The sequence below is a fragment of the Aegilops tauschii genome, chromosome 3 (assembly GCF_002575655.3).
Source record: "Aegilops tauschii subsp. strangulata cultivar AL8/78 chromosome 3, Aet v6.0, whole genome shotgun sequence".
In the NCBI taxonomy this organism is placed as follows: Eukaryota; Viridiplantae; Streptophyta; class Magnoliopsida; order Poales; family Poaceae; genus Aegilops; species Aegilops tauschii.
In genome coordinates this window covers 61,332,619-61,351,632 of record NC_053037.3, presented here as the reverse complement: position 1 = coordinate 61,351,632, position 19,014 = coordinate 61,332,619, and the positions used below count along the sequence as shown (strand labels likewise).

Below are 19,014 nucleotides of genomic sequence, written 5' to 3'. Positions count from 1 at the left end.
TCGTAGGAGCTCGTGGAGAAAAAAACAAATGTTAGCTCAAAAAAACTTTGAAAAAATGCACTATTTTGTTTTTTTCTCTAGAGTGCCTCGTACGTCATTTGATCACCAAAACTTGCAAGCACCTTGTGCACTCAAGCCTCTTTGACGCCAAATAAATTCAATTTTTTTGAACTTTTTTGCTATTTTTTTCGAATTTACTGTTCACAGGCATAAATTATTATTTTTTTCCTTTGCCACGAGCTCCCGGAGTGTCCAACCAACACAAAAATGTGCACGCGCCTTGCGGACATGACTATCTTCGATCCCACCAAATTTCATAATTTTTTGATTTTTTCTGCTATTTTTTTCTGGATGGTCAAAGTACTTTGACCGGACGGTAACGGCGCAAAAGGGCTTTCTATAAGTGACACTAACGGCCGAGGGGCAAAACTGAGCATACCTGAAAATTAGCGGCAAAACTGAGTAGTGGGTTCGAGTTAGGGGCAGAACTGGAATTGGCCATAAAAAACCTAGAGGTAAGGTCATATCCACAAGAGATATGATCTCATCGTACTACACGTGAATCGTTTATCAAACTTAAATCAGTAGTGGTGGTCTGAATCTAAGCTTTGCCCTTCTTATCTAAATTAACCATGAAGATCATCTAGCATTCTAAAAGTTGGTCCTTCTTGAGTCGCGCAAAAATACTTCTGTCTAGAATTCCTTCACTCCTCATTGTAGCATTGCTTCCCAAACATTACATCCTCAATGACAGGTCCAATTGGGGTTACTATAGGATGGCCAGCTACTTTAAGACAAGATGAGAAATTTAGAATGTGAATTGTAGATGAGAAATACGAGTATGATACTAAGTGATCAAGAAGTGATAACATAATTTGTTCCTATGGTTTTTCCTACTCCATGCTAAGGGTTACGACCTATAGTCAACATGGGACCCGATACCATCTGTAACGACCCGAACCTGATAAGATTCGATATCTCTGTGCTTAGTGTGCTAGTCCCTGGATCAATAGCTAGCACACACAATTCAAGATGTAATATCAAGAATAAACCACATGTCATAATATTACATCGCAGATCCATAATTTAATATAATACATACCTGCATAGCTCAAGGCTAGCTCATAACAAAAATACAGCGGAAAAACAAATAAAATCTTGATGGAGTCCATCAACACCACAGGCAAATGTTGAGTATAGACATCGTAACCCTACATCGTATCACTCACTCGTCATATAAAATCTGCAACATGAAACATTGCAGCCACAAAGGGTCAATACTTTGAATGTATTGGCAAGTCACACAAGGAATGATATAACAGACCTACATCTATATGCAAGGTATATCAAGAGGATAATGCAGTGGCTGTTTTGCAGAAAAGCTAATTTTCCCTGATAACTACATAATATAATAGCCAAATTTTAATTATGTCTTGCTACAATTAAATACACATGGCTGAATTGGGCAATCCTATTCCAACCTATCCCAATTATTAAGTTTCCCACTCAAATTTTTATTAAGGTATCATTTGTCAAGATCATCCAACAACTGTAATGGTCTAGCTGCTCAAATTTGTCCATAACCGGGGACACGGCTAATCATGATTAGTTTTTAATACTCTACAGAGTTTAGTACGCTTTACCCACTGGACCCAATCTGAAGATTGAGACGAAGTCTTTAAGAAGAGGTTCCCTTAACCACCTAACGGCCACATCCCACCTACATATGCTACATCTGCTGACACTGTCTGGGCTAGGGTTCCAACAACTGATCAACTAAGCTAGAGCCCATATAGCCAGTGGCCGCACATGGAAGCTACTAGTCACTAAGTCTGTCTGATCTTTTTGAACCTGGGCGACATTCCACTTAGGGTGCACTCTCATGGGCGCATGGCCTTAGAAAAGGTGCAAGACCCCATCATGCCTTCCCTCAACACCAAGCAATACCGCTTCCACCCCGAGGTGAATTATATTTTAAGTTAATACATAAATTATTATATATAATCCTCACATAATCTCGATGAGTACACAAGCCGATCCCTCTACATAGCATAGCAAGAATACAACTACCGTGGTCTACAATAAGGCCATACTAACTGCATCTCAATAGCAATAGCCTAATATCATAATATTCCTCACATGCATAATATAGTAATATGCTATATATAACTACATGCATAGAAAAAAATAATAGGATGAAGGATGATCAAGGTGTAACTTGCCTGGTACTTTTGGTGAAGATTGTCGCACTCACAATTCCTGACAATGCTACTCGTCACGCTCCGAGCAATCTATCGCGAAATAAAGAATCCAAATAAATAACCATGCCATAGATAAGAATAAAAAGAATAATAAAACAAATACGGCAAGGTTAAACAAAATCAATATAGTTGGGCTTAATATATGATATGGGTTCTCGATGGTGCTAGAGGTGAAGGTAGAAGGATCAAGTCAAAAGAGCTAACACATGATGAATTATTGCTATACAAGTTTGTATCAAGGATACTATGGAAAAGTGCCAAGGGTTTATGGAACACAACATAAATGTTGTTTGAAATGTTGCATGCGACATAGGTGTTCATTTTCAAAAAGGATGAATTGAATAGGAGTACTATAATGCAACTTAGCGAAATAGAGTTTGAATTAAATTTAAATTCAACCAGGTAAAAAGTATTTGAAATTTGAGTCTACATGATATGACCAGCAAGTATTTGGCACAAAGGTTCAGACGCAAAAGGAATCAATTGAAAAGATGTCATGGTTCACCCGATATGATCAAATGAAGGTATGAATTCAAATTTGAATTGCTCCTTTGCATTACCTGTTGTTGCCTGCCGTTGGATGAAGTTAGACCAGACGGCCACTGTATTATTGGGGCTAGGGTTGCAAACAAAGGGGAATTCCTCACCGGAAGGAACTCCAGCGACCATGGCGCGGCGGCGGGGCATCGAAAAGTGGCCCGTAGCGTCGATGTGGTCCTCTTAGGACGTCATGAAGGAGCGAACGGTGCGCAGAGCTTCACGGCGATGTCGATGGCCTCGTTGGGATGCCCTTGGGAGGTGTCTTGCGGCGGCTGGGCACCGACGAAGTTGGGCGGCGCCGGCATCCTTCGAGTGCGAGTTGGCGAGCTCCTGCTGGTGCCCTTTGCAAGTGAAATAAAGGGTCAGGGAGATGCGGCACACAGATACGATAAGTATGTAGCTCGAGGGGGCACTCGGGATGTACCGTACGTGGTGGAATCGAGCGGTAAAGCGACGTCGACTGGGGAGATCCGGCGAGCTTCGTGCGCTCGATTCCGAGGGCCAAATCGTCTGGATACTGAGGGAATCGGACGAGGGGAACCGAGGGGGTCGCGATGGGTTGTGAGGTAGGACGAATCATTGAACGATCAGGGTGAATCAGGCGAGGCCGATGCGGGATTTGCAGACGGTGGCGTGTGGGGGCAGGAGATCGAACGGAGGTTGGAGAAGGTGTGGGTCCTGCGTGTCATACACAGAGGAGGTGGAGAGAAACCGACAAGTGGGCCAGGAGGGTGACGTCGGCGGCTGACGGGCCGTCGGCTATTGGGCCGGCCTGCTAGTGTTACTTGGCTGCTGTGGTGCGCGCGACGAATAACAGTAGCTGGGCCGCACTGGCTGGGTCGGATTAGGTTTAGAATAAGATTTCCTATTTAAATAAATACCAGGAATTGAACATGGCGAAATAAAAGCCAGATTACTTCCTAAAAATACTGGAAAACACACAAGGTGTATACATACTAATAAAGAGAATAGTGAACATTTTTCAGTCCAAAAATACTTATAAAAATACATATAATATTTTCATAAAATTTATTTTTGCACGTATAAAATGTTCCATAAAATATTTTTGAACTCCGACAAATATCAAAATTAAAACTGAAACAACTGCCAACTCTTTTATAATGAAGGTGTCATATTACCTTCTCTCTTTTGATTTTATTATAGAGTTGGCGTTGTTTCAATTTCAAATCCAAATAAAAGAATATTCAATTGTCCCCCCTTCTTTTAAAATTTGAGGAAGTCATGTCATCCTCTCTCATATCCAAGTTGAAACAATTTTGAATATTCTCAAAGTTCAAAATAAGATCGAAAGGAATATTCGGGAAGTCATTTTATTCCCTCTCATTTGAATATTCTGTAAATTCAAAATAAGAATTAAATGAGTAATTGGGAAAGTCCTTTTATTACCTCTCATTTATTATTCATTTAAATATTCCAATAGTTTCAAATCTTACTCAAATTTCACTAACAACAAGCAGCACAAGCAAGTTTTAATAAATCCTATTGAAATAATTAACATTCCAAAATTTAGAATTTTGGGATGTAACACGATCGCAACACCTCTTTTTTCCATAATGCGGCAACGGCTAGAAAGAAGAGAAATCAGATTAAAAAAATTGCTTGATGACAACGGGTTTTGGGTGCAAGATACAGAGATGAAGAACCATATTATGGGTTATTTCTCGAAATTGTTCACCTCAGAAGTTACCCAACCTGACCCGGAGGTTCTTTTTCTTGTCAAAAGAAAAGTGACAAATGAAATGAATAATGCTCTTCTAGCCCCATATACGGCAGAGGAGGTTCGAAAGGCCCTATTTGATATTGGAGATTTAAAAGCGCCGGGTCCGGATGGTTTACATGCTATTTTTTTACAAAAGATTCTGGTCTATGTTGGGAGATGACCTGACTGACGAGGTTCTATAGGCAGTGAATAGTTGTACTATACCTTATGGGTGGAATGATACTACAATAGTGATGATCCCAAATGTCAATTCTCCTGAAATGGTAACTCAATTTAGATTAATTAATCTGTGTAATGTCGTGTACAAAGTAATTTCAAAAATGATTGTGGCCCGGTTGAAGATAACCCTTCCAGATATCATAAGTACGACTCAGTGCATTCGTGCCAGGACGAATGATTATAGATAATATTTTAGTGGCATATGAGTTTTTCACACTATTAAGAAAAAAAGAAGGGTAAAGAGGGCTTGTGTGCCATTAATTTGGATATGCATAAAGTGTACGACCGAATGGAGTGGTCTTTTCTGAAGGAGATTTTGCTCAGAGTTGGTTTTAAGGAGAACTGGGTAAATTTAATCATGAAATGTGTATCCTCGGTGGAATACCGGGTTCGTTTTAATACATAAGAAACTGAGACCTTCATACCTACTAGAGGATTGGGCAGGGAGATCCTCTCTCTCCATACTTATTCCTGTTATGTACGGAGGGGCTAACTGCTCTCTTAGCACATGCATAGGAGAATGGGAGTATATCCGGAATAAAGGTTAGCAGAGATGCACCATCAGTTTCAAACATTTTCTTTGCTGATGACTCTTTGATCCTGATGAAAGCAAATGCTATGAATGCGGAGGCATTGAAATCGGTTTTGGATTCTTACTGTGCCGCCTCGATACAAATGGTGAGTGTTGAGAAGTCTAGTATATTTTTTAGTCCCAATACTAAGGTGGAAGACAAGGCGGAAATTTGTACAATTCTGAATATCATGACTGGAGCACTTACTCACAAATATTTGAGTCCGCCTTCAAATGTGGGTATGGACAAAAGTGATTGTTTTCAATTCCTGATCGATTGTATTATTATAAAAATTAGTGAATGGAAGGAAAAACTGTTATCCGCGGGAGGAAAGGAAATTTTGCTCAAATCTGTTGTACAAACTATCCCAACTTATGCCATGTCCGTCTTTAAAATTCCTAAAAAAACTGTAAAGGAATCATTGACGCGATGTCGTAATTTTGGTGGGGTGACGAGGACAATCAGAAGAGAATGCATTGGATGGCATGGTGGAAGATGTGTGTCCCAAAAGACCAAGGAGGTATGGGTTTCCGAGATATACATTGCTTCAATCTGGCTTTGTTAGCCAAACAAATGCGGCGTCTGATTGATAACCCTGAGTCTTTATGTGCTATTATCTTGAAAGCAAAATATTTTCTGGAGGGGGATCTAGTGAATGCAAGTTTTAAAAAGGGGTCCTCCTTTATTTGGCAAAGTATTATGGCAGGTGTAAATTCTCTCAAAAGTGGTTAGATTTGGTGAGTTGGAAATGGACAGAATATTGATATTTGAAAAGACGCTTGGATCCTAAATTGTGCGAATACAAAGATTATCACTCCTAGAAGGGGACAACTACTGTCAAAGGTGTGTGTGATCTTATTGACCCAATCACGAATTCATGGGATGAAGATTTGGTGAGACAGACGTTATGGCCAATTGATGCACAAAGGGTGCTCGCAATTCCACTTCCCATGTTTAATATGCCGGATTTCATTGCTTGGAGCTGTACAAAAAATGGCATGTTCACTGTTCGTCCGGCTTATTTGGAAGAATGGAACAACCAACATGGGAAAAAGTTGCAACATGCAAATGGGATGGGTAGAACCAATGTCAATCCTATTTGGGGAAAGACTTGAAATTATCCTGTCCGGCAAAGGTAAAAATCTTTATCTGGCGTACTCTACATGGAACCCTCCCATGTCGAGTTACACTTGCTAATAGACACTTGAAGGTTTCGCCCATCTGCCCGTCATGCTCGAATGCTCCAGAAGATACAAAACACGTCTTATTCCGGTGTCGGAAGGCGAAAGAGTATGGGGAAAATTAGGTTTATACGAGGTGATCAATGAACTTTGTGTTGTTGACCGTGCGGGAGAGGCGGTACTAGAATTCTTACTCTTTATGTAAGGTCAGGAATTATATTTAATGGGCATCCAGAACATGCACGAACTGATCGCTATCACAACCTGGTATTTATAGTGGGATAGACGTAAACTGGTTCATGAAGGAAAGTTTCAAGATGCTAACCAAACTCCGATAGGTGCTCTTGCTATAACGGCAAACTATGTTAATGCCTACTCCCCTAAGGCATCTATTAAAACAGCGGGATGGAGCTGTCCTCCTAGGGGTTTTGTCAAGCTGAATATTGATGCCTCGTTTGATCATGATTTGCTTTACGGTAAAACTGGGGCGGTCCTTAGAGATGACAAAGGCATGTTCATTGTCGGTGGGAACTGTAGGTTTGATTCTTGTGCAGATGTATTACAGGCAGAAGCGGCGGTCCTGAAGTTTGGGTTATTACTTGCACAAAATGCAGGATGCGATCATCTTGTTATTAACCCAGACAACATGGAAGTGATTGATACAATGAAGAATGAAGGACACTCGGCAGGAGCGGCGGCTGTAGTCTTTGATGATTGTTATTTTTTGGCTTGTGATCTTTCTTTTATTAGTTTTGAACATTGCAATAGTGAAGCAAATAAGGTGGCTTATGAAATTGCTAGGCTAGCAAATTTTCGAAAACTAAGGATTGGTTTGAGGAGACAATGAATGATATTATACCTTTTCTTACGGATGCTGTAACAATTATTTTTAATTAATAAAGTCGAAGTTTTCTTTAAAAAAATAAATAGCAGTTGCACTGCAGACAGTAGTGATCTTGTCTTCAGTTGCCACTAGTTCCTACGTGTGTTACGTGTTGTACTACTTGTAGCGGTAACACGCAGAACACGTGTGAGCGCATCCGCGCAGACGAACTTTGCCACGATGTGCGTGGCTCCTCCACATGCGCCGTGTCGCGATGCAGAGAGGCCGATGCATACTAGTACTAGTATACGTACTCACCGCACCCTCTACCCTGGGCTGGGGTCGCTAGTTCGTCAGGGATAGGTCGTGGACTGAACAGCGCCATACCGGTACTTTTCTCTTTAGGAGCACGTACGGCGACCGACGGAGCCGACTGCGACCTGCGGAATTCCGGCGTGCTTCCGCCCGTAGTGCACCTGTTTAGAAAAACGATCAGGGCCATAGCCGTCGGGGGCTCCGGAAGCCATGATTGCGAGCTGGATCGGAGTTGTTTTAGTAATTTCGAACCACCGTGGAACGTTCCTTGCTCCCTGCTGCCACCGCCCCAAATCAATGCAATCCACTGTTTTTTTTTTCATGGTAATACGTGTGGCCAACGAGGACGTTTACCGACGTACGACTGTGCTGAAGTATATTCAACAAAGGCCATCTCCACGGCCTGACATCAGCGTTTTCTGATTTTAGGGGTTTTTCATTCGTTAGCTGCTGCCCCGCTGCAAACGGCTGCGACCTGTAAAACCAGCTCCTACTGTGCCGGCCCGCTGCACCATCGTCGCAATCAGTCCAGAGCAGCATCTGTTCCATTGGTTGGTTTTGTATTAGCGCAGTTATTAAAGCAGCAGAGATTAACTTATTATTGGCTGCGCGGACGGACCCGCCTAGCTGTAAGCCAAAACTCACATATCTTTGTAGAAGATTCTCTCCGGCGTTTAGATCACTAAAGTAATGATCTAAACACTTTTAATATATTATTACAGAGGGAGTACGTGAGTACACCCATTTCAAAAGAGATACAAGATAGTGAAATACTCTCTCTGTCAAAATACATCCTATATTATGGGACGGAGAAAGTATTTCTTTGCAATAACGAAAGTTTTCACAATGTAGTGGTATATAGCTAGTCTTATGAGCATTTTGGCAGCTACCCATAAGGCTCAAAAGAACAGGCCCTCGGTTAGCCATTCAGAGTATGAGAGCATCTTTAACCTACTCCTTAAAAATGCGCAAACTGTAAAAATCCGGCGACTATACGGATTTGATCTTTTTTTGGGCCAGACCAGAGCCCGTATAGTCGTCCCGGCCCATAAATCTTTTACGGTGGCCCGGACCCCTCCCCCCTCGCGCAGTATAACTACGGGTTCGTGCTGAGTGTACGATGCCAAACCCTATCCCCGCGCCGCCGCAATCCCCTCTCCCCCTCTCGATTTCTTTGCCGCCGGTGACTCCAATCCGCCGCCGCACTCCACCATGCGGCACGGGATGTGGAGCTCGGCCGCCGTGCCGGCGGTCGCGACGACCCCGAGCGGCAGCAGTGCATCCAAGCCGACCGCGCGAGGAAGTGAGCCGCCCGGAAGTACACGAACTACGGCCTAGAGCCGCCGCCATCGCTCCTCCGCCGCAAGACGGAGGTCTAGGACCGCAGGCAGGCGCGACTGTCCTCTGGCGCGGGCAGCTTCGCCGGGCGGTCGAGCTCCCGTACGCCGCTCATGCTGATGAAAAGGGAGCATGAGGAGCTCCCGCCGCTCTGTGTGGTGAAGAGGGAGTTGGAGGCGGAGCCGGAGCGGCGTGACGGTTGCTTCATCGGGCTAGAGGATTTCCTCCCCCGGCGGAGGCGGACGTCTTCGAGTCCGCCATCGTCGCGCGTAGTGCGAGGCGGAGCAGCGCCGTCGACGGGAAGCCGACCTCGACGCGGTCCTCCTCGAGCAGGGGCTCGCGAAGGCGCAGGAGTTCGACGACAACTTGGAGGCATGGCACCGCGAAGCCAAGGCGCAGGACAACATCTACATCGACCTCGTCTCCGCCGACAACGACTGAGCTCCTCCGCCGCCGCAGCGTCGCTGCCGCACCCGGATAGCTCCAGTGAGCCAAATTTTGGCAGTAGGGTTTACGGTGGCCGCCGCTCCTCCGATCTATTTGCTACAACTAGGCTATGCATGAAATATGTATGATGATCATGTAACTATGAACGCCACTAGTTCTACTGAAGTAGTTCAATTTCTCCCGCGAAGTTTCGATTTCAAAATTTACATGTTCATTTTAAGTTTCTGCTCTGCCGCGGCTGTTTTCGGCCCATATCCGAGGCATGCCATGAACTGTAAACTCACTTCAAAAGTCCTCGATATAAGGGGTCTGCTAGAGATGCTCCGAGGGGCCTATGTAAATTTAGGCGGATGAGGATGCAACATGCGAGTATGCTTGATCCATCATTTTTATACTCCTTCCATGTCACTATAACTGTCCTCAGTTAGTCTCCTGGGCATGGGAAAATACCAGGATACACCTGGTTGTAGATGAACCCCATAAACTGTTTTCTAGGATTTGTTTTAGCAATTCAAATAAAGTCAATAATCTTTGAAACTTTTTTCGAATGAACTTGACATGTTGGCCTACTCATAAAAAACGAGAACAAAAAACTCCCATAAAAAAAATCTGAGCATAAAAACAAATTGTCCAAGACAATATAGAGTGAACAGTACCTCTAATATAGTGTTGATTTTGACTTTGTCCTGAACAATATCACGAAAGTCATTTTGTCCCTAAATTTTTTAGGTCAATGTAACGCTTTATCAAGTTTTTTGCCAGCAATTTTCATGATTTTTTTTACCATTTTTGAAGAAAAAAATTGTGGAAAAAACTTTCAATCTATTCATCTTCAATTATGGTAGTACAACGAACACTAGAAATAATAAAAATTACATCCAGATCCGTAGACCACCTAGCGACGACTACAAGCACTGAAGCGAGCCGAAGGCGCGCCGCTGTCATCGCCTCTCCCTCGACGGAGCGGGGCAAACCTTGTTGTAGTAGACAGTCGGGAAGTCGTCGTGCTAAGGCCCCAAAGAACCAATGCACCAGAACAGCAACCGCCGCAGATGAAGAGTGTAGACCAAAATGATCCAACTTGAAGACACACGAACGAAGACGAACGACGAACTGATCCGAGCAAATCCACCAAAGACAGATCCGTCGTAGACCCCACCGATGATGCTAGACGCATCACCGGAACGGGGGCTAGGCGGGAGACCTTTATTCCATCTTCAGGGAGCCGCCGTCGTTTCGCCTTCGTGAGCAGGACAAAACCCTAACAAAGCTCAAAAAAATCTAAAAACATAGCCCTCCCACCGGTAAGGAGCGAGATCCACTCCGCCTCCATGGCCCTAAGGCCATCGGAGACGGGACGGACCGGCGCCGACGCCGGCGGGAGGCGGAGTACCCTAGTTTTTTGGAGGCGGCGGCTGGCTTCTATACATATACCATTTTTGAAATTAGTATTTAAGAAAAACGGATTCCTATGCCCCCGTGTTCCATTCGTTCTATTCCCGTGGGTATGTGTCTACTGAAGAAATCAAGAGCGTAGTAATTATAATTATATTCGATATGTGTATTTATTTCAATGTTTCCAAAGAGGTTAAGGGACTTTGATATATCATGTCAGCTTACGGAGTAATATTGTTATGCATAATTACTTTTCATTACCGCTCCAAATTTAGTTTTAATCGCTTAAGTCAGTAGGTTTGTAGTAATATCTAATGCGATCGTGAATGAGAGCCAATTTACCAATGTAAATCATGCTCTGCCTCCTCCCATGTGAACCCATGGGGGTCAAAGATTAGGTAATTAACCATCAAAATTGTTGACCATCGACGAATTGATTGGAGTTGGTCTCGGGATCGTATACCGAGGAAAACACCTTCTTCAAAAAACACCACTCAGTTTGTACCAGGAGCCGACACGCTAACATACATTGAGTATCATCCAGGTCAGTGGACCACAATACATGCAAGGGCAGGTTTGATTGTAGTCGCCAAATCCGGGAAGAAGATTAGAGTGTGTTTGCGGATGATTTAGTGAATGTTGGCTGTTTTCCCTTTTTCCCTTTTTGTCCGCCGTAAGCTGCTGGTAGTGCTCCCTCCGTTCCAAAATGAAACCACAACAAGTATTTTAGATTTAAACTAAAATCACGACAAGTATTTTTGAACGGAAGGAGTAAGGATTTTCCTAACATGAATCAATTACTCAGTGATCTGAAATGCCTCGAAAAAGATGAACTATAAGATTTGATATCCACGCAATATACAATCGCGCGGAAGTAACTAAAGAAGTAAACTCAAAAGGAAGTACTAACTAAGAAGTTTTTTCTTGTTGACCAAAAGTGCCAAGTTACTTGCATGCATTCAATCATGTTTTCCCTCTTTTCTTCTGAAGACCATACACAACCATGCTGAAGCAACTAAGAAGGTACCACATGTGCTGTGTATATACCGGTCCAAAAGGTGTTCAAAAGGTTTAAGTTCCATGCACATAATATCATCTTTATTATTAAGCCCGACCGGTCCCACGCCTTGTTCGTCGATGGATCGGAAGGTGCCATATTTCCGGCCAACGGAATGGACCGTGGATTTCCCAAAGTCCTGCATCAGTAAGGTCTCTCTCTCACCATCGTGTAGATGTATTATATAGTTTGTCGACATCATCAACTAGCCATAGCTGATTCTAAAAAAGAACAAAAAATAAGCTAGCTGTAGCTGCTTCGGTTACCGTCGCACGTGCCCCCCTCTCCTCTTCCCCCTCCAAGCCGCCTGTCATGATCGCGCCATTGCTCCGGCCGGCCCCCCCTGCTATATATGCACGCTCGCATCCCCCAGCGGAACCCCACACATTAGCTTCCTCGTGTACGGGTTGCCACTAAGCCATATATCTACACGTGCACATATATACGCACGGTCCCATTTCCATTGATGAACTGAGCGAGACTCGACCGAACCTACGGCGTCTAGATCGAAGTGATCGAGCATCACCTGGTCGCCCAGCCGCCATGGATAGCAGCAGCTGGATCCATGGATATGGCACCAACGGCGGCGCCGCCGCCGGTAACAGCGGCTTCATGTGCGGTTACGCCGCCAGGTGTGTGCATTATGCGTCCTACCTCGATCGGTTTCGGTTCAACGCGTACAGATATCCATCTAGCTACCAGATGATGGTTCTCTTTGTTGGTTGTGTGCATCGCTTGATGCAGACACCGGAGATTATTCTCCTTTTCGAAAAAAAGTTGATGAATCTCACGGCGATCCTTTGATTAAAAAGCTTCGGTTCTACTAGTTGATTAGTTACATAGACAGTTACTAGCCACTGGGATATCTGTCTGATGGATCTCTTTGTATGCAGCTACGTCGTCCCTGAAGGGCTGCAGAGCAGGAAGGAGGAAGAGGAGCGCACACAGATTCAGCACCACCTCAACCAGGCAAGCATCCATTGATTAATTGATATGCATACGTGCGATTGTGCACACTTCAACTGTTTCTGATGATAATATCGCACGTGCAGATCAGCATGCAGATGAGCATGGAGGACGAGCCAGGCGCGTACATCGTCCCTGCCGTGGGCATGCAGCAGTCTGTCCTAGACGAAGTCGATTTCCTCCCCTCGCACCACGCCGGTGGCTGCAGCTTCCCCTCCTCGTCCTCCACCTGCTCGTTCCGTTCCGCCTCGCTCTCTTGCAGCCCGGAGAACTCGTCGGCGCACGCCCTCACGACGCCCGCCGCCGGCCTGCACTTCCCCGAGGTCTCCTCGCATCTACCGCCGGTGGTGCTCCCATGTGACGATGACTACCACCAGTACGTCCTGAACTTCCACGACACGGCCGCAATGGAGCCTAGCGTGGTGCCGGCAAGCGCGTTCAGCCGCTACGCGCGGCAGCTCGGCGCGAGGCGGAGGCCGAAGCCGGCATGCGGGCAGAAGATGTTCAAGAAATCCATGTCCGTCCTGGTCAAGATGCAGACGGCGATGAGGTACAGCCATCAGCAGCATCACTTCCAGCAAGCGTCGGCGGAGGCCGAGCTGTCGTCGGTGAACCAGCTGCAGCACATGATCTCCGAGCGCAAGCGCCGGGAGAAGCTCAACGACAGCTTCCAGGCTCTCAAGACCGTCCTTCCTCCCGGCTCCAAGGTACATAAACATAATTTAAACGCATGCATATTAATTTCTCCGAGAGGGCCAGCTAATGATCATTTGTCTCTCGCTTTACAGAAAGACAAGACGTCGATACTGATCACCGCGAGGGAGTACGTGAACTCCCTCAAGTCCAAGGTCTGCGATCTCGAGGAGAAGAACAAGGCGCTCCAGGCGCAGCTGGCCGAGTGTGCCCGCGCCGCCGGGGTCGAAGAAGACGACGCCGAGAAGGTCGAAATCCAAATAACCAGAGCGGCGGCGGATCGGGAAGATGGGACGACTACGAGCGAGGTTTGCACGGTGAAGATAGCGGCGAGGCCGGCGCATGGCAACACGATGGACGTGGTGCTCAGGACGCTGCAGTGCCTCAATGACCAGATGGGGGAAGACGACGTCAGCCTGGTGGCCATGAGCACCAGCGACGGCGACGGCGGCAACGGCCTCACCGGAGCATTCCTGACGATGCAGCTCAAAGTAATACACTTTCCTTATTCTTTTCTTTACAGTATGCTTTATATATTTTGATGGGAACCTCCATTCGAAATAAAATAAAATTGTATACATATAATCAACCAATTTCATGATGTAAAATTGTACTACTAGCAAGTAGTACAATCCGGTAATTTGATCACGTGTTGCCTTCATTTCAACAAGTTGGCCAATGGACGTGTCCCACACACTCCGGCCGAAACCCTAAGCGTGCGTGCACACGTGAACAGTACTAGTAAGCTAAGCTAACCTTTTGGTAGGTAGTAGTGTGTGTGTGTACCAGGTTACCTCAGATTTGTCATACGGAATCTCTCGGTTTGACCAATGACCAACGTAGCGCACCCAGCTAGATTTTTACTACATGATGATGAAAAGTAACGCATGTGGCGTCACATACTCTTTTTAAATTCTGCATAGACTGGAAAATTTAACTGATATCTTGATGCGGTCGTTGCAGTCAGCGTCCGGCGCCAAGTGGGAGGAGGAGGCGGTCAGGGAAGCCGTGGCGAAGGCCGTCGCAGCCCGCACGGGCGCCGACCGCCGTGGCGACGCCGCCGGCCGGTCTTGGCACGCCGAATGATTAAGCTGCATGCTGCTCTCTCAGGAGAACGCCGGCCGGTCTCGGTTCGTCGTGCTCTTCAGGAGACCCACCGCCGACGGATATGCATGCAGTGCGGTCAGAAAAGAGTAGACTAATTTAGTTGCGTTACTGTCGCTGACTGGAAGCCTGAAACAATGGCCACGCATGATGCATGGACAATTCTACTGTTTGGGGTCGAGGTGGCAAGACAACCTGACAGGACGAGGGAGCAACGGACGAATAACGCAAGACTATAAATGGAAGATCGCCGTCATGTGTTGACCGTGCAATCGATCCAACCGTGGAAAAACATATGCACAGTGATTAATTAGTGTAGGCGCTTTGTTTTTGTTAGGGAGGACTGTGATTACATGCGTGTGCTTACACGACTTACTGAATATACAACTTTTACAGTAGTTGACATTTTTTGAAGCCGTTGGTTTGTCTCGATCTAACGGCGCATACATACGTAGTACTCAAAAGTATGCGAATGAAAGTACTCGAAAGTACTATTAGTCTAGGGGCATTTTAGTCCTAGGAAATATATGACAAGGTGGGGCCCTCTCGTCCAATGCAAAACCACCGCCCCTCTCCTCCAATGCAAAACCGCGGCCCCTCTCATCCAATGCAAAGCCGCCGCCGTGCTCCTTCCCCTCTTCCATCACCATTGCAACCGCGGCCATCTCCTAGCCTTCTCCTCCTTCTCGCGGCCGCAACTTTGCTCTTCTCATCTTCCACATCCACCCCCCTCTTCCGTCCACGCAAGATCCTCGATGGAGCAGCAGATCGAGCACATCGGCGGCGGCGAGAACGCCGACTTCGTGGAGATCGGCGGCGGCGAGAACGCCGACTTCATGGAGATCGCCGGCGGCGACCAGGTCAAGATGGCCAGGTTGACGGAGATCCGTTCTTGCTTTCACAACAAATTGCAGATGAACTGGACGGCAATGGCCACTTTGAAGCAAATGACGAGGAGGGAGAGGGCAAAGCTTCCCCCCCCACCCGCACAACCGATGCACAAGGTCGAGATCCTCCTCTGGGTGATGGAGCAGGCCGATTCGTCCAGCCTGTGGACCAGGCGTAGGTGGTGGGCGTTCAGATCCAGGATAGAGCATCCACTAGATCAGGAACCCACGATGCACGAGGTGCCGTTGCAGATTGTGGAGCCTCCAAACCAAGTCGGAGATGACTCCGAAGCGCAAGAGGAGGAGGACAGTGGTCGCGACATCGCTTCCCCGCCGTTCTCCACGCTTCCCTCGCCGTTCTCCTCGTCTGAACGGCGGCCGTAGCTATGTTTAGGGTAAGATTGCTGAATTTCATTCACCATTACTTGCCACTTGCTTGATTTGATTCTCTGCAATATGTTCTTGCTACCTGTGTACTTGAATCCGTAGCCTCTGGATGGCAGCTTAGTTTGATCGACGAGGCTGTAATGAGTCTAGGCATATAGCATTGCTATGTTTACTTCTACGTTTTGATGTGCTGGAGTGGTATCCATGATAGGAAATTTTGTCTGTCACCTCAAGAGTTGTGTTCAAATTACGTGATGCAATTTGTGTAAATTGAACTTGCAATATTTTGGCTGCAAGAAGTGCCTCTAGAAAAGTTCAGTACACAGTTTAGAGTGATAGACTCTGGGTTGACACTGAAATATTTCAATACTGCAAGTTTAGTAGATAGTTGTAGGCATTGAAATATTTCAGTACTGACAGGTTCACACTGAAATATTTGAGTAGTGCAATTGCAGTACACACGGGTACACACCGAAAAATTTCAGTAGTGCAATGCAATTTCAGTACACACGGGTAGACACTGAATATTTCAGTACTGCAGTTTCAGTACACGCACGCAACCCCAGAAATATTTCGGTGTAGCAGTTTCAGTACATGCGCGTAGCCACTGAAATATTTCGGTGGTGCTGTTTCAGTACAAGCACGTAGCCTCTGAAATATTTCGGTGGTCCACTTTCAGTACACGCACGTACCCACTGAAATATTTCAGTGGTTCACTTTCAGTACACGCACGTACGAAATGAAATATTTCAGTGGTGCTGTTTCAGAACACGCATGTAGCAACTGGAATATTTCAGTGGTGCTGTTTCAGTACACACACGTAGCACTGAAATATTTCAGTAATGCACTTTCAGTACAAAGATGTAGACACTGAAATATTTCAGTAGTGCCATGTCGGTGATCTTGCATCCAAATATATAGGGCTTCCTAATGATTCAGCAAAAAAATAGACATAAGCAGTGAAATAATTTTTGTAGGGATGTTGGCTTACTCATGTTGCCGTGCTGTACAACCTTTTGCTTCACTTCCTGTAAGTGCTTCTTGCATGTGCTATGGCCTACATGCTGTTTACTCTCATCACAGCAGTGATTTTGTATCTTGCAAAGGTCTTATTAATTCAACATTGACTTCTATGAACTTTGTATTCAAATTCGTATCCTCCTACAGTTGTTGTGACAGATTTCCTTGGCATCTTCAAATTACCGTACTGTCATTTTTCCAATACCAACTGTATTCAATCTGAAACTTTCAGTTACTTATATGCTACAGGTGGAATCATGGATAGGTTGCTGAAGATGCTGCGCCTCACAATAAAAGTCCCTTGCTCAACCTCAACATCACAAGCTTTTTTGCATTTCTAGTTGTCTCACTATTTCATGTGATGTATTTGAATACCAGAAGTTGTTATGCATTACAAGTTCAATCTGATAATCGTAGTACCTGCAGTCTGTGTGTTATCTGTTTTGTATGTGTGGGATCAAAATCTAATACGGTTCTGATTCCTGTTTTCATGGCCTTGATGCTAAGTTAAGTACATGCTGGTCAGAGTGATCGGAGGGAAGGGTGGCGCTGGTGGGAAATATTTTAGGGTTTTATCGTCGTGATAACCCTAGAAAATTAATAAAAACGTCGAAAATCAATGGAACTAGTCATGGATGCTTCTCATGTTGGTACAAGGGTGAAGAAAGAATACAGGTCCATTTGAAGCAAGTCGAGAAAAACCCGTCCTTCCACGCGGACCCTTACCTCCTACCGGAACGGCCGCCGGTGAAGGATCGACAACGTGCGCTTCTCGCGTCACCTCCGAGAAGTATTCTAAGCATTTAATCGTATTAGAAAATCCATACAAATGCCGACAACCTTACCAAACTAGTCATGCTTCCTTTTCATGTTGATACAAAGAAGTGGAAATTTTTTGGGTCCATTTACATCATGTCCGGCAAGTATTTTAAGCAGTATAAATTCAAAAAAATATAAAACCTTGGAAACCTAGCTTTGTTTGTGCAAGAGATCATGTGTGCCAAAATTGAGGTGATTTGGAGGTGGTCGAAAAGATCACCGCATTCCGGAGGGACCATTTGGTGAAACTTAAGACATTTTTTGAACAAAGGTGATTTTTTCCACCACCTCCAAATCACCCAACTAATACTGTTACAAGGGAGTGGACAACCAAATAGCTGAGTCATACATTATGAGGAAGTCACTAACTGACAGAATGAAGTATTTTAGAGAAAAGGTCACACGATACTAGACATAGACGACAATGCACACGCCAACATCAGGTTGATCGTCGACGTACTTGCTGTCCGACCGTGCGTACAATGTTGTAGCTATCATAGTTCTTCTTTGAGATCCTGCACATAAGGATATTATTAATGCCACAGAATATATTTAGACACATTAAAACATTAAATTACGGCATATTAGGTACCTCTATCAATTTGGCACACGTACGTCGATTGTGACCATCTGCCTCATGACAATAGCTACATCTACCCTTTGTTCTAGTTTTCTTCATCTTTGCCTGTAGCCTTTTCTTCGGAGCACCTCGGCCTGGCACATGCACGAGATCCAGAACCTTTTCGAAACCTTCACCATCAAGGTTAGCCGATTGTGGCATCAACGGGCCAAACCTAATGCTGTTACCCTGAGCATTAGTTGATCCCTTGCTATCAGCTTGTTCACTTGTTGATCCCTTGCAAACATCTTGTCCTTCCAAAACCCTTTTTAGATGCTGAAACGCCTCATCAGAGTGGCATGCCTTGAAACATGCTGCGTGACTAAAATTCCTTAGCTTACGGTACCTTTGTAGGGCTGCAGAGTATGCATACATCTTGCTCTTTCTGGTCGGTGCGAATGCACATTTTGCACTCATTGTCCACCTAGTGGGAACACAACACCTGGGCAGTGTTTCTTCTTGTAAAATTCCCAATATGTGGGAACATGGTGTGCCTGCGCATTCCAATTTGCGGCAAGAACAACTGATACTGCGAAGCATACCTTCCTTCGTCTCCGTGCGCACTTCGATCTTTTTATCCATTCTTTCCTTCTTAGACACAATGTATGTGGTAACCTCTGCTGCATCAAG

The 19,014-nt window shown here is 45.2% G+C and overlaps 1 protein-coding gene and 1 long non-coding RNA gene across 3 annotated transcripts; one reads left to right on the top strand and one right to left on the bottom strand.

The window, feature by feature from the left end:
- Positions 1-1,014: 1,014 nt before the first annotated feature.
- Positions 1,015-3,459, bottom strand: LOC109750199 (uncharacterized). 2 transcript variants are annotated; one of them, XR_002229845.4, is made up of 4 exons: positions 3,226-3,459; positions 2,822-3,142; positions 2,223-2,291; positions 1,015-1,243 (listed from the first exon to the last, which is right to left on the bottom strand). It is a non-coding gene; the product is annotated as an uncharacterized lncRNA (long non-coding RNA). The 2 variants fall into 2 exon arrangements; XR_012204294.1 differs by having other exon boundaries at positions 3,231-3,456.
- Positions 3,460-12,291: 8,832 nt separating this feature from the next.
- LOC109750198 (uncharacterized) lies at positions 12,292-15,184 on the top strand. Its single transcript, XM_020309153.3, has 5 exons — positions 12,292-12,521; positions 12,783-12,858; positions 12,942-13,562; positions 13,644-14,039; positions 14,512-15,184. The coding sequence occupies exons 1-5, from the start codon at positions 12,433-12,435 to the stop codon at positions 14,632-14,634; spliced, it is 1,305 nt and encodes a 434-aa protein (XP_020164742.1). The 5' UTR covers positions 12,292-12,432; the 3' UTR covers positions 14,635-15,184.
- Positions 15,185-19,014: the final 3,830 nt, after the last annotated feature.

What these genes read in the sequence shown, in the direction of transcription:
- LOC109750198 (XM_020309153.3), top strand. Translation starts at nt 12,433, where the DNA reads ATGGATAGCAGCAGCTGGATCCATGGATATGGCACCAACGGCGGCGCC. An exon ending in TTCAGCACCACCTCAACCAG is followed by an intron (nt 12,859 to 12,941) that starts GCAAGCATCCAT and finishes TCGCACGTGCAG; the next exon opens with ATCAGCATGCAGATGAGCAT. An exon ending in TCCTTCCTCCCGGCTCCAAG is followed by an intron (nt 13,563 to 13,643) that starts GTACATAAACAT and finishes CTCGCTTTACAG; the next exon opens with AAAGACAAGACGTCGATACT.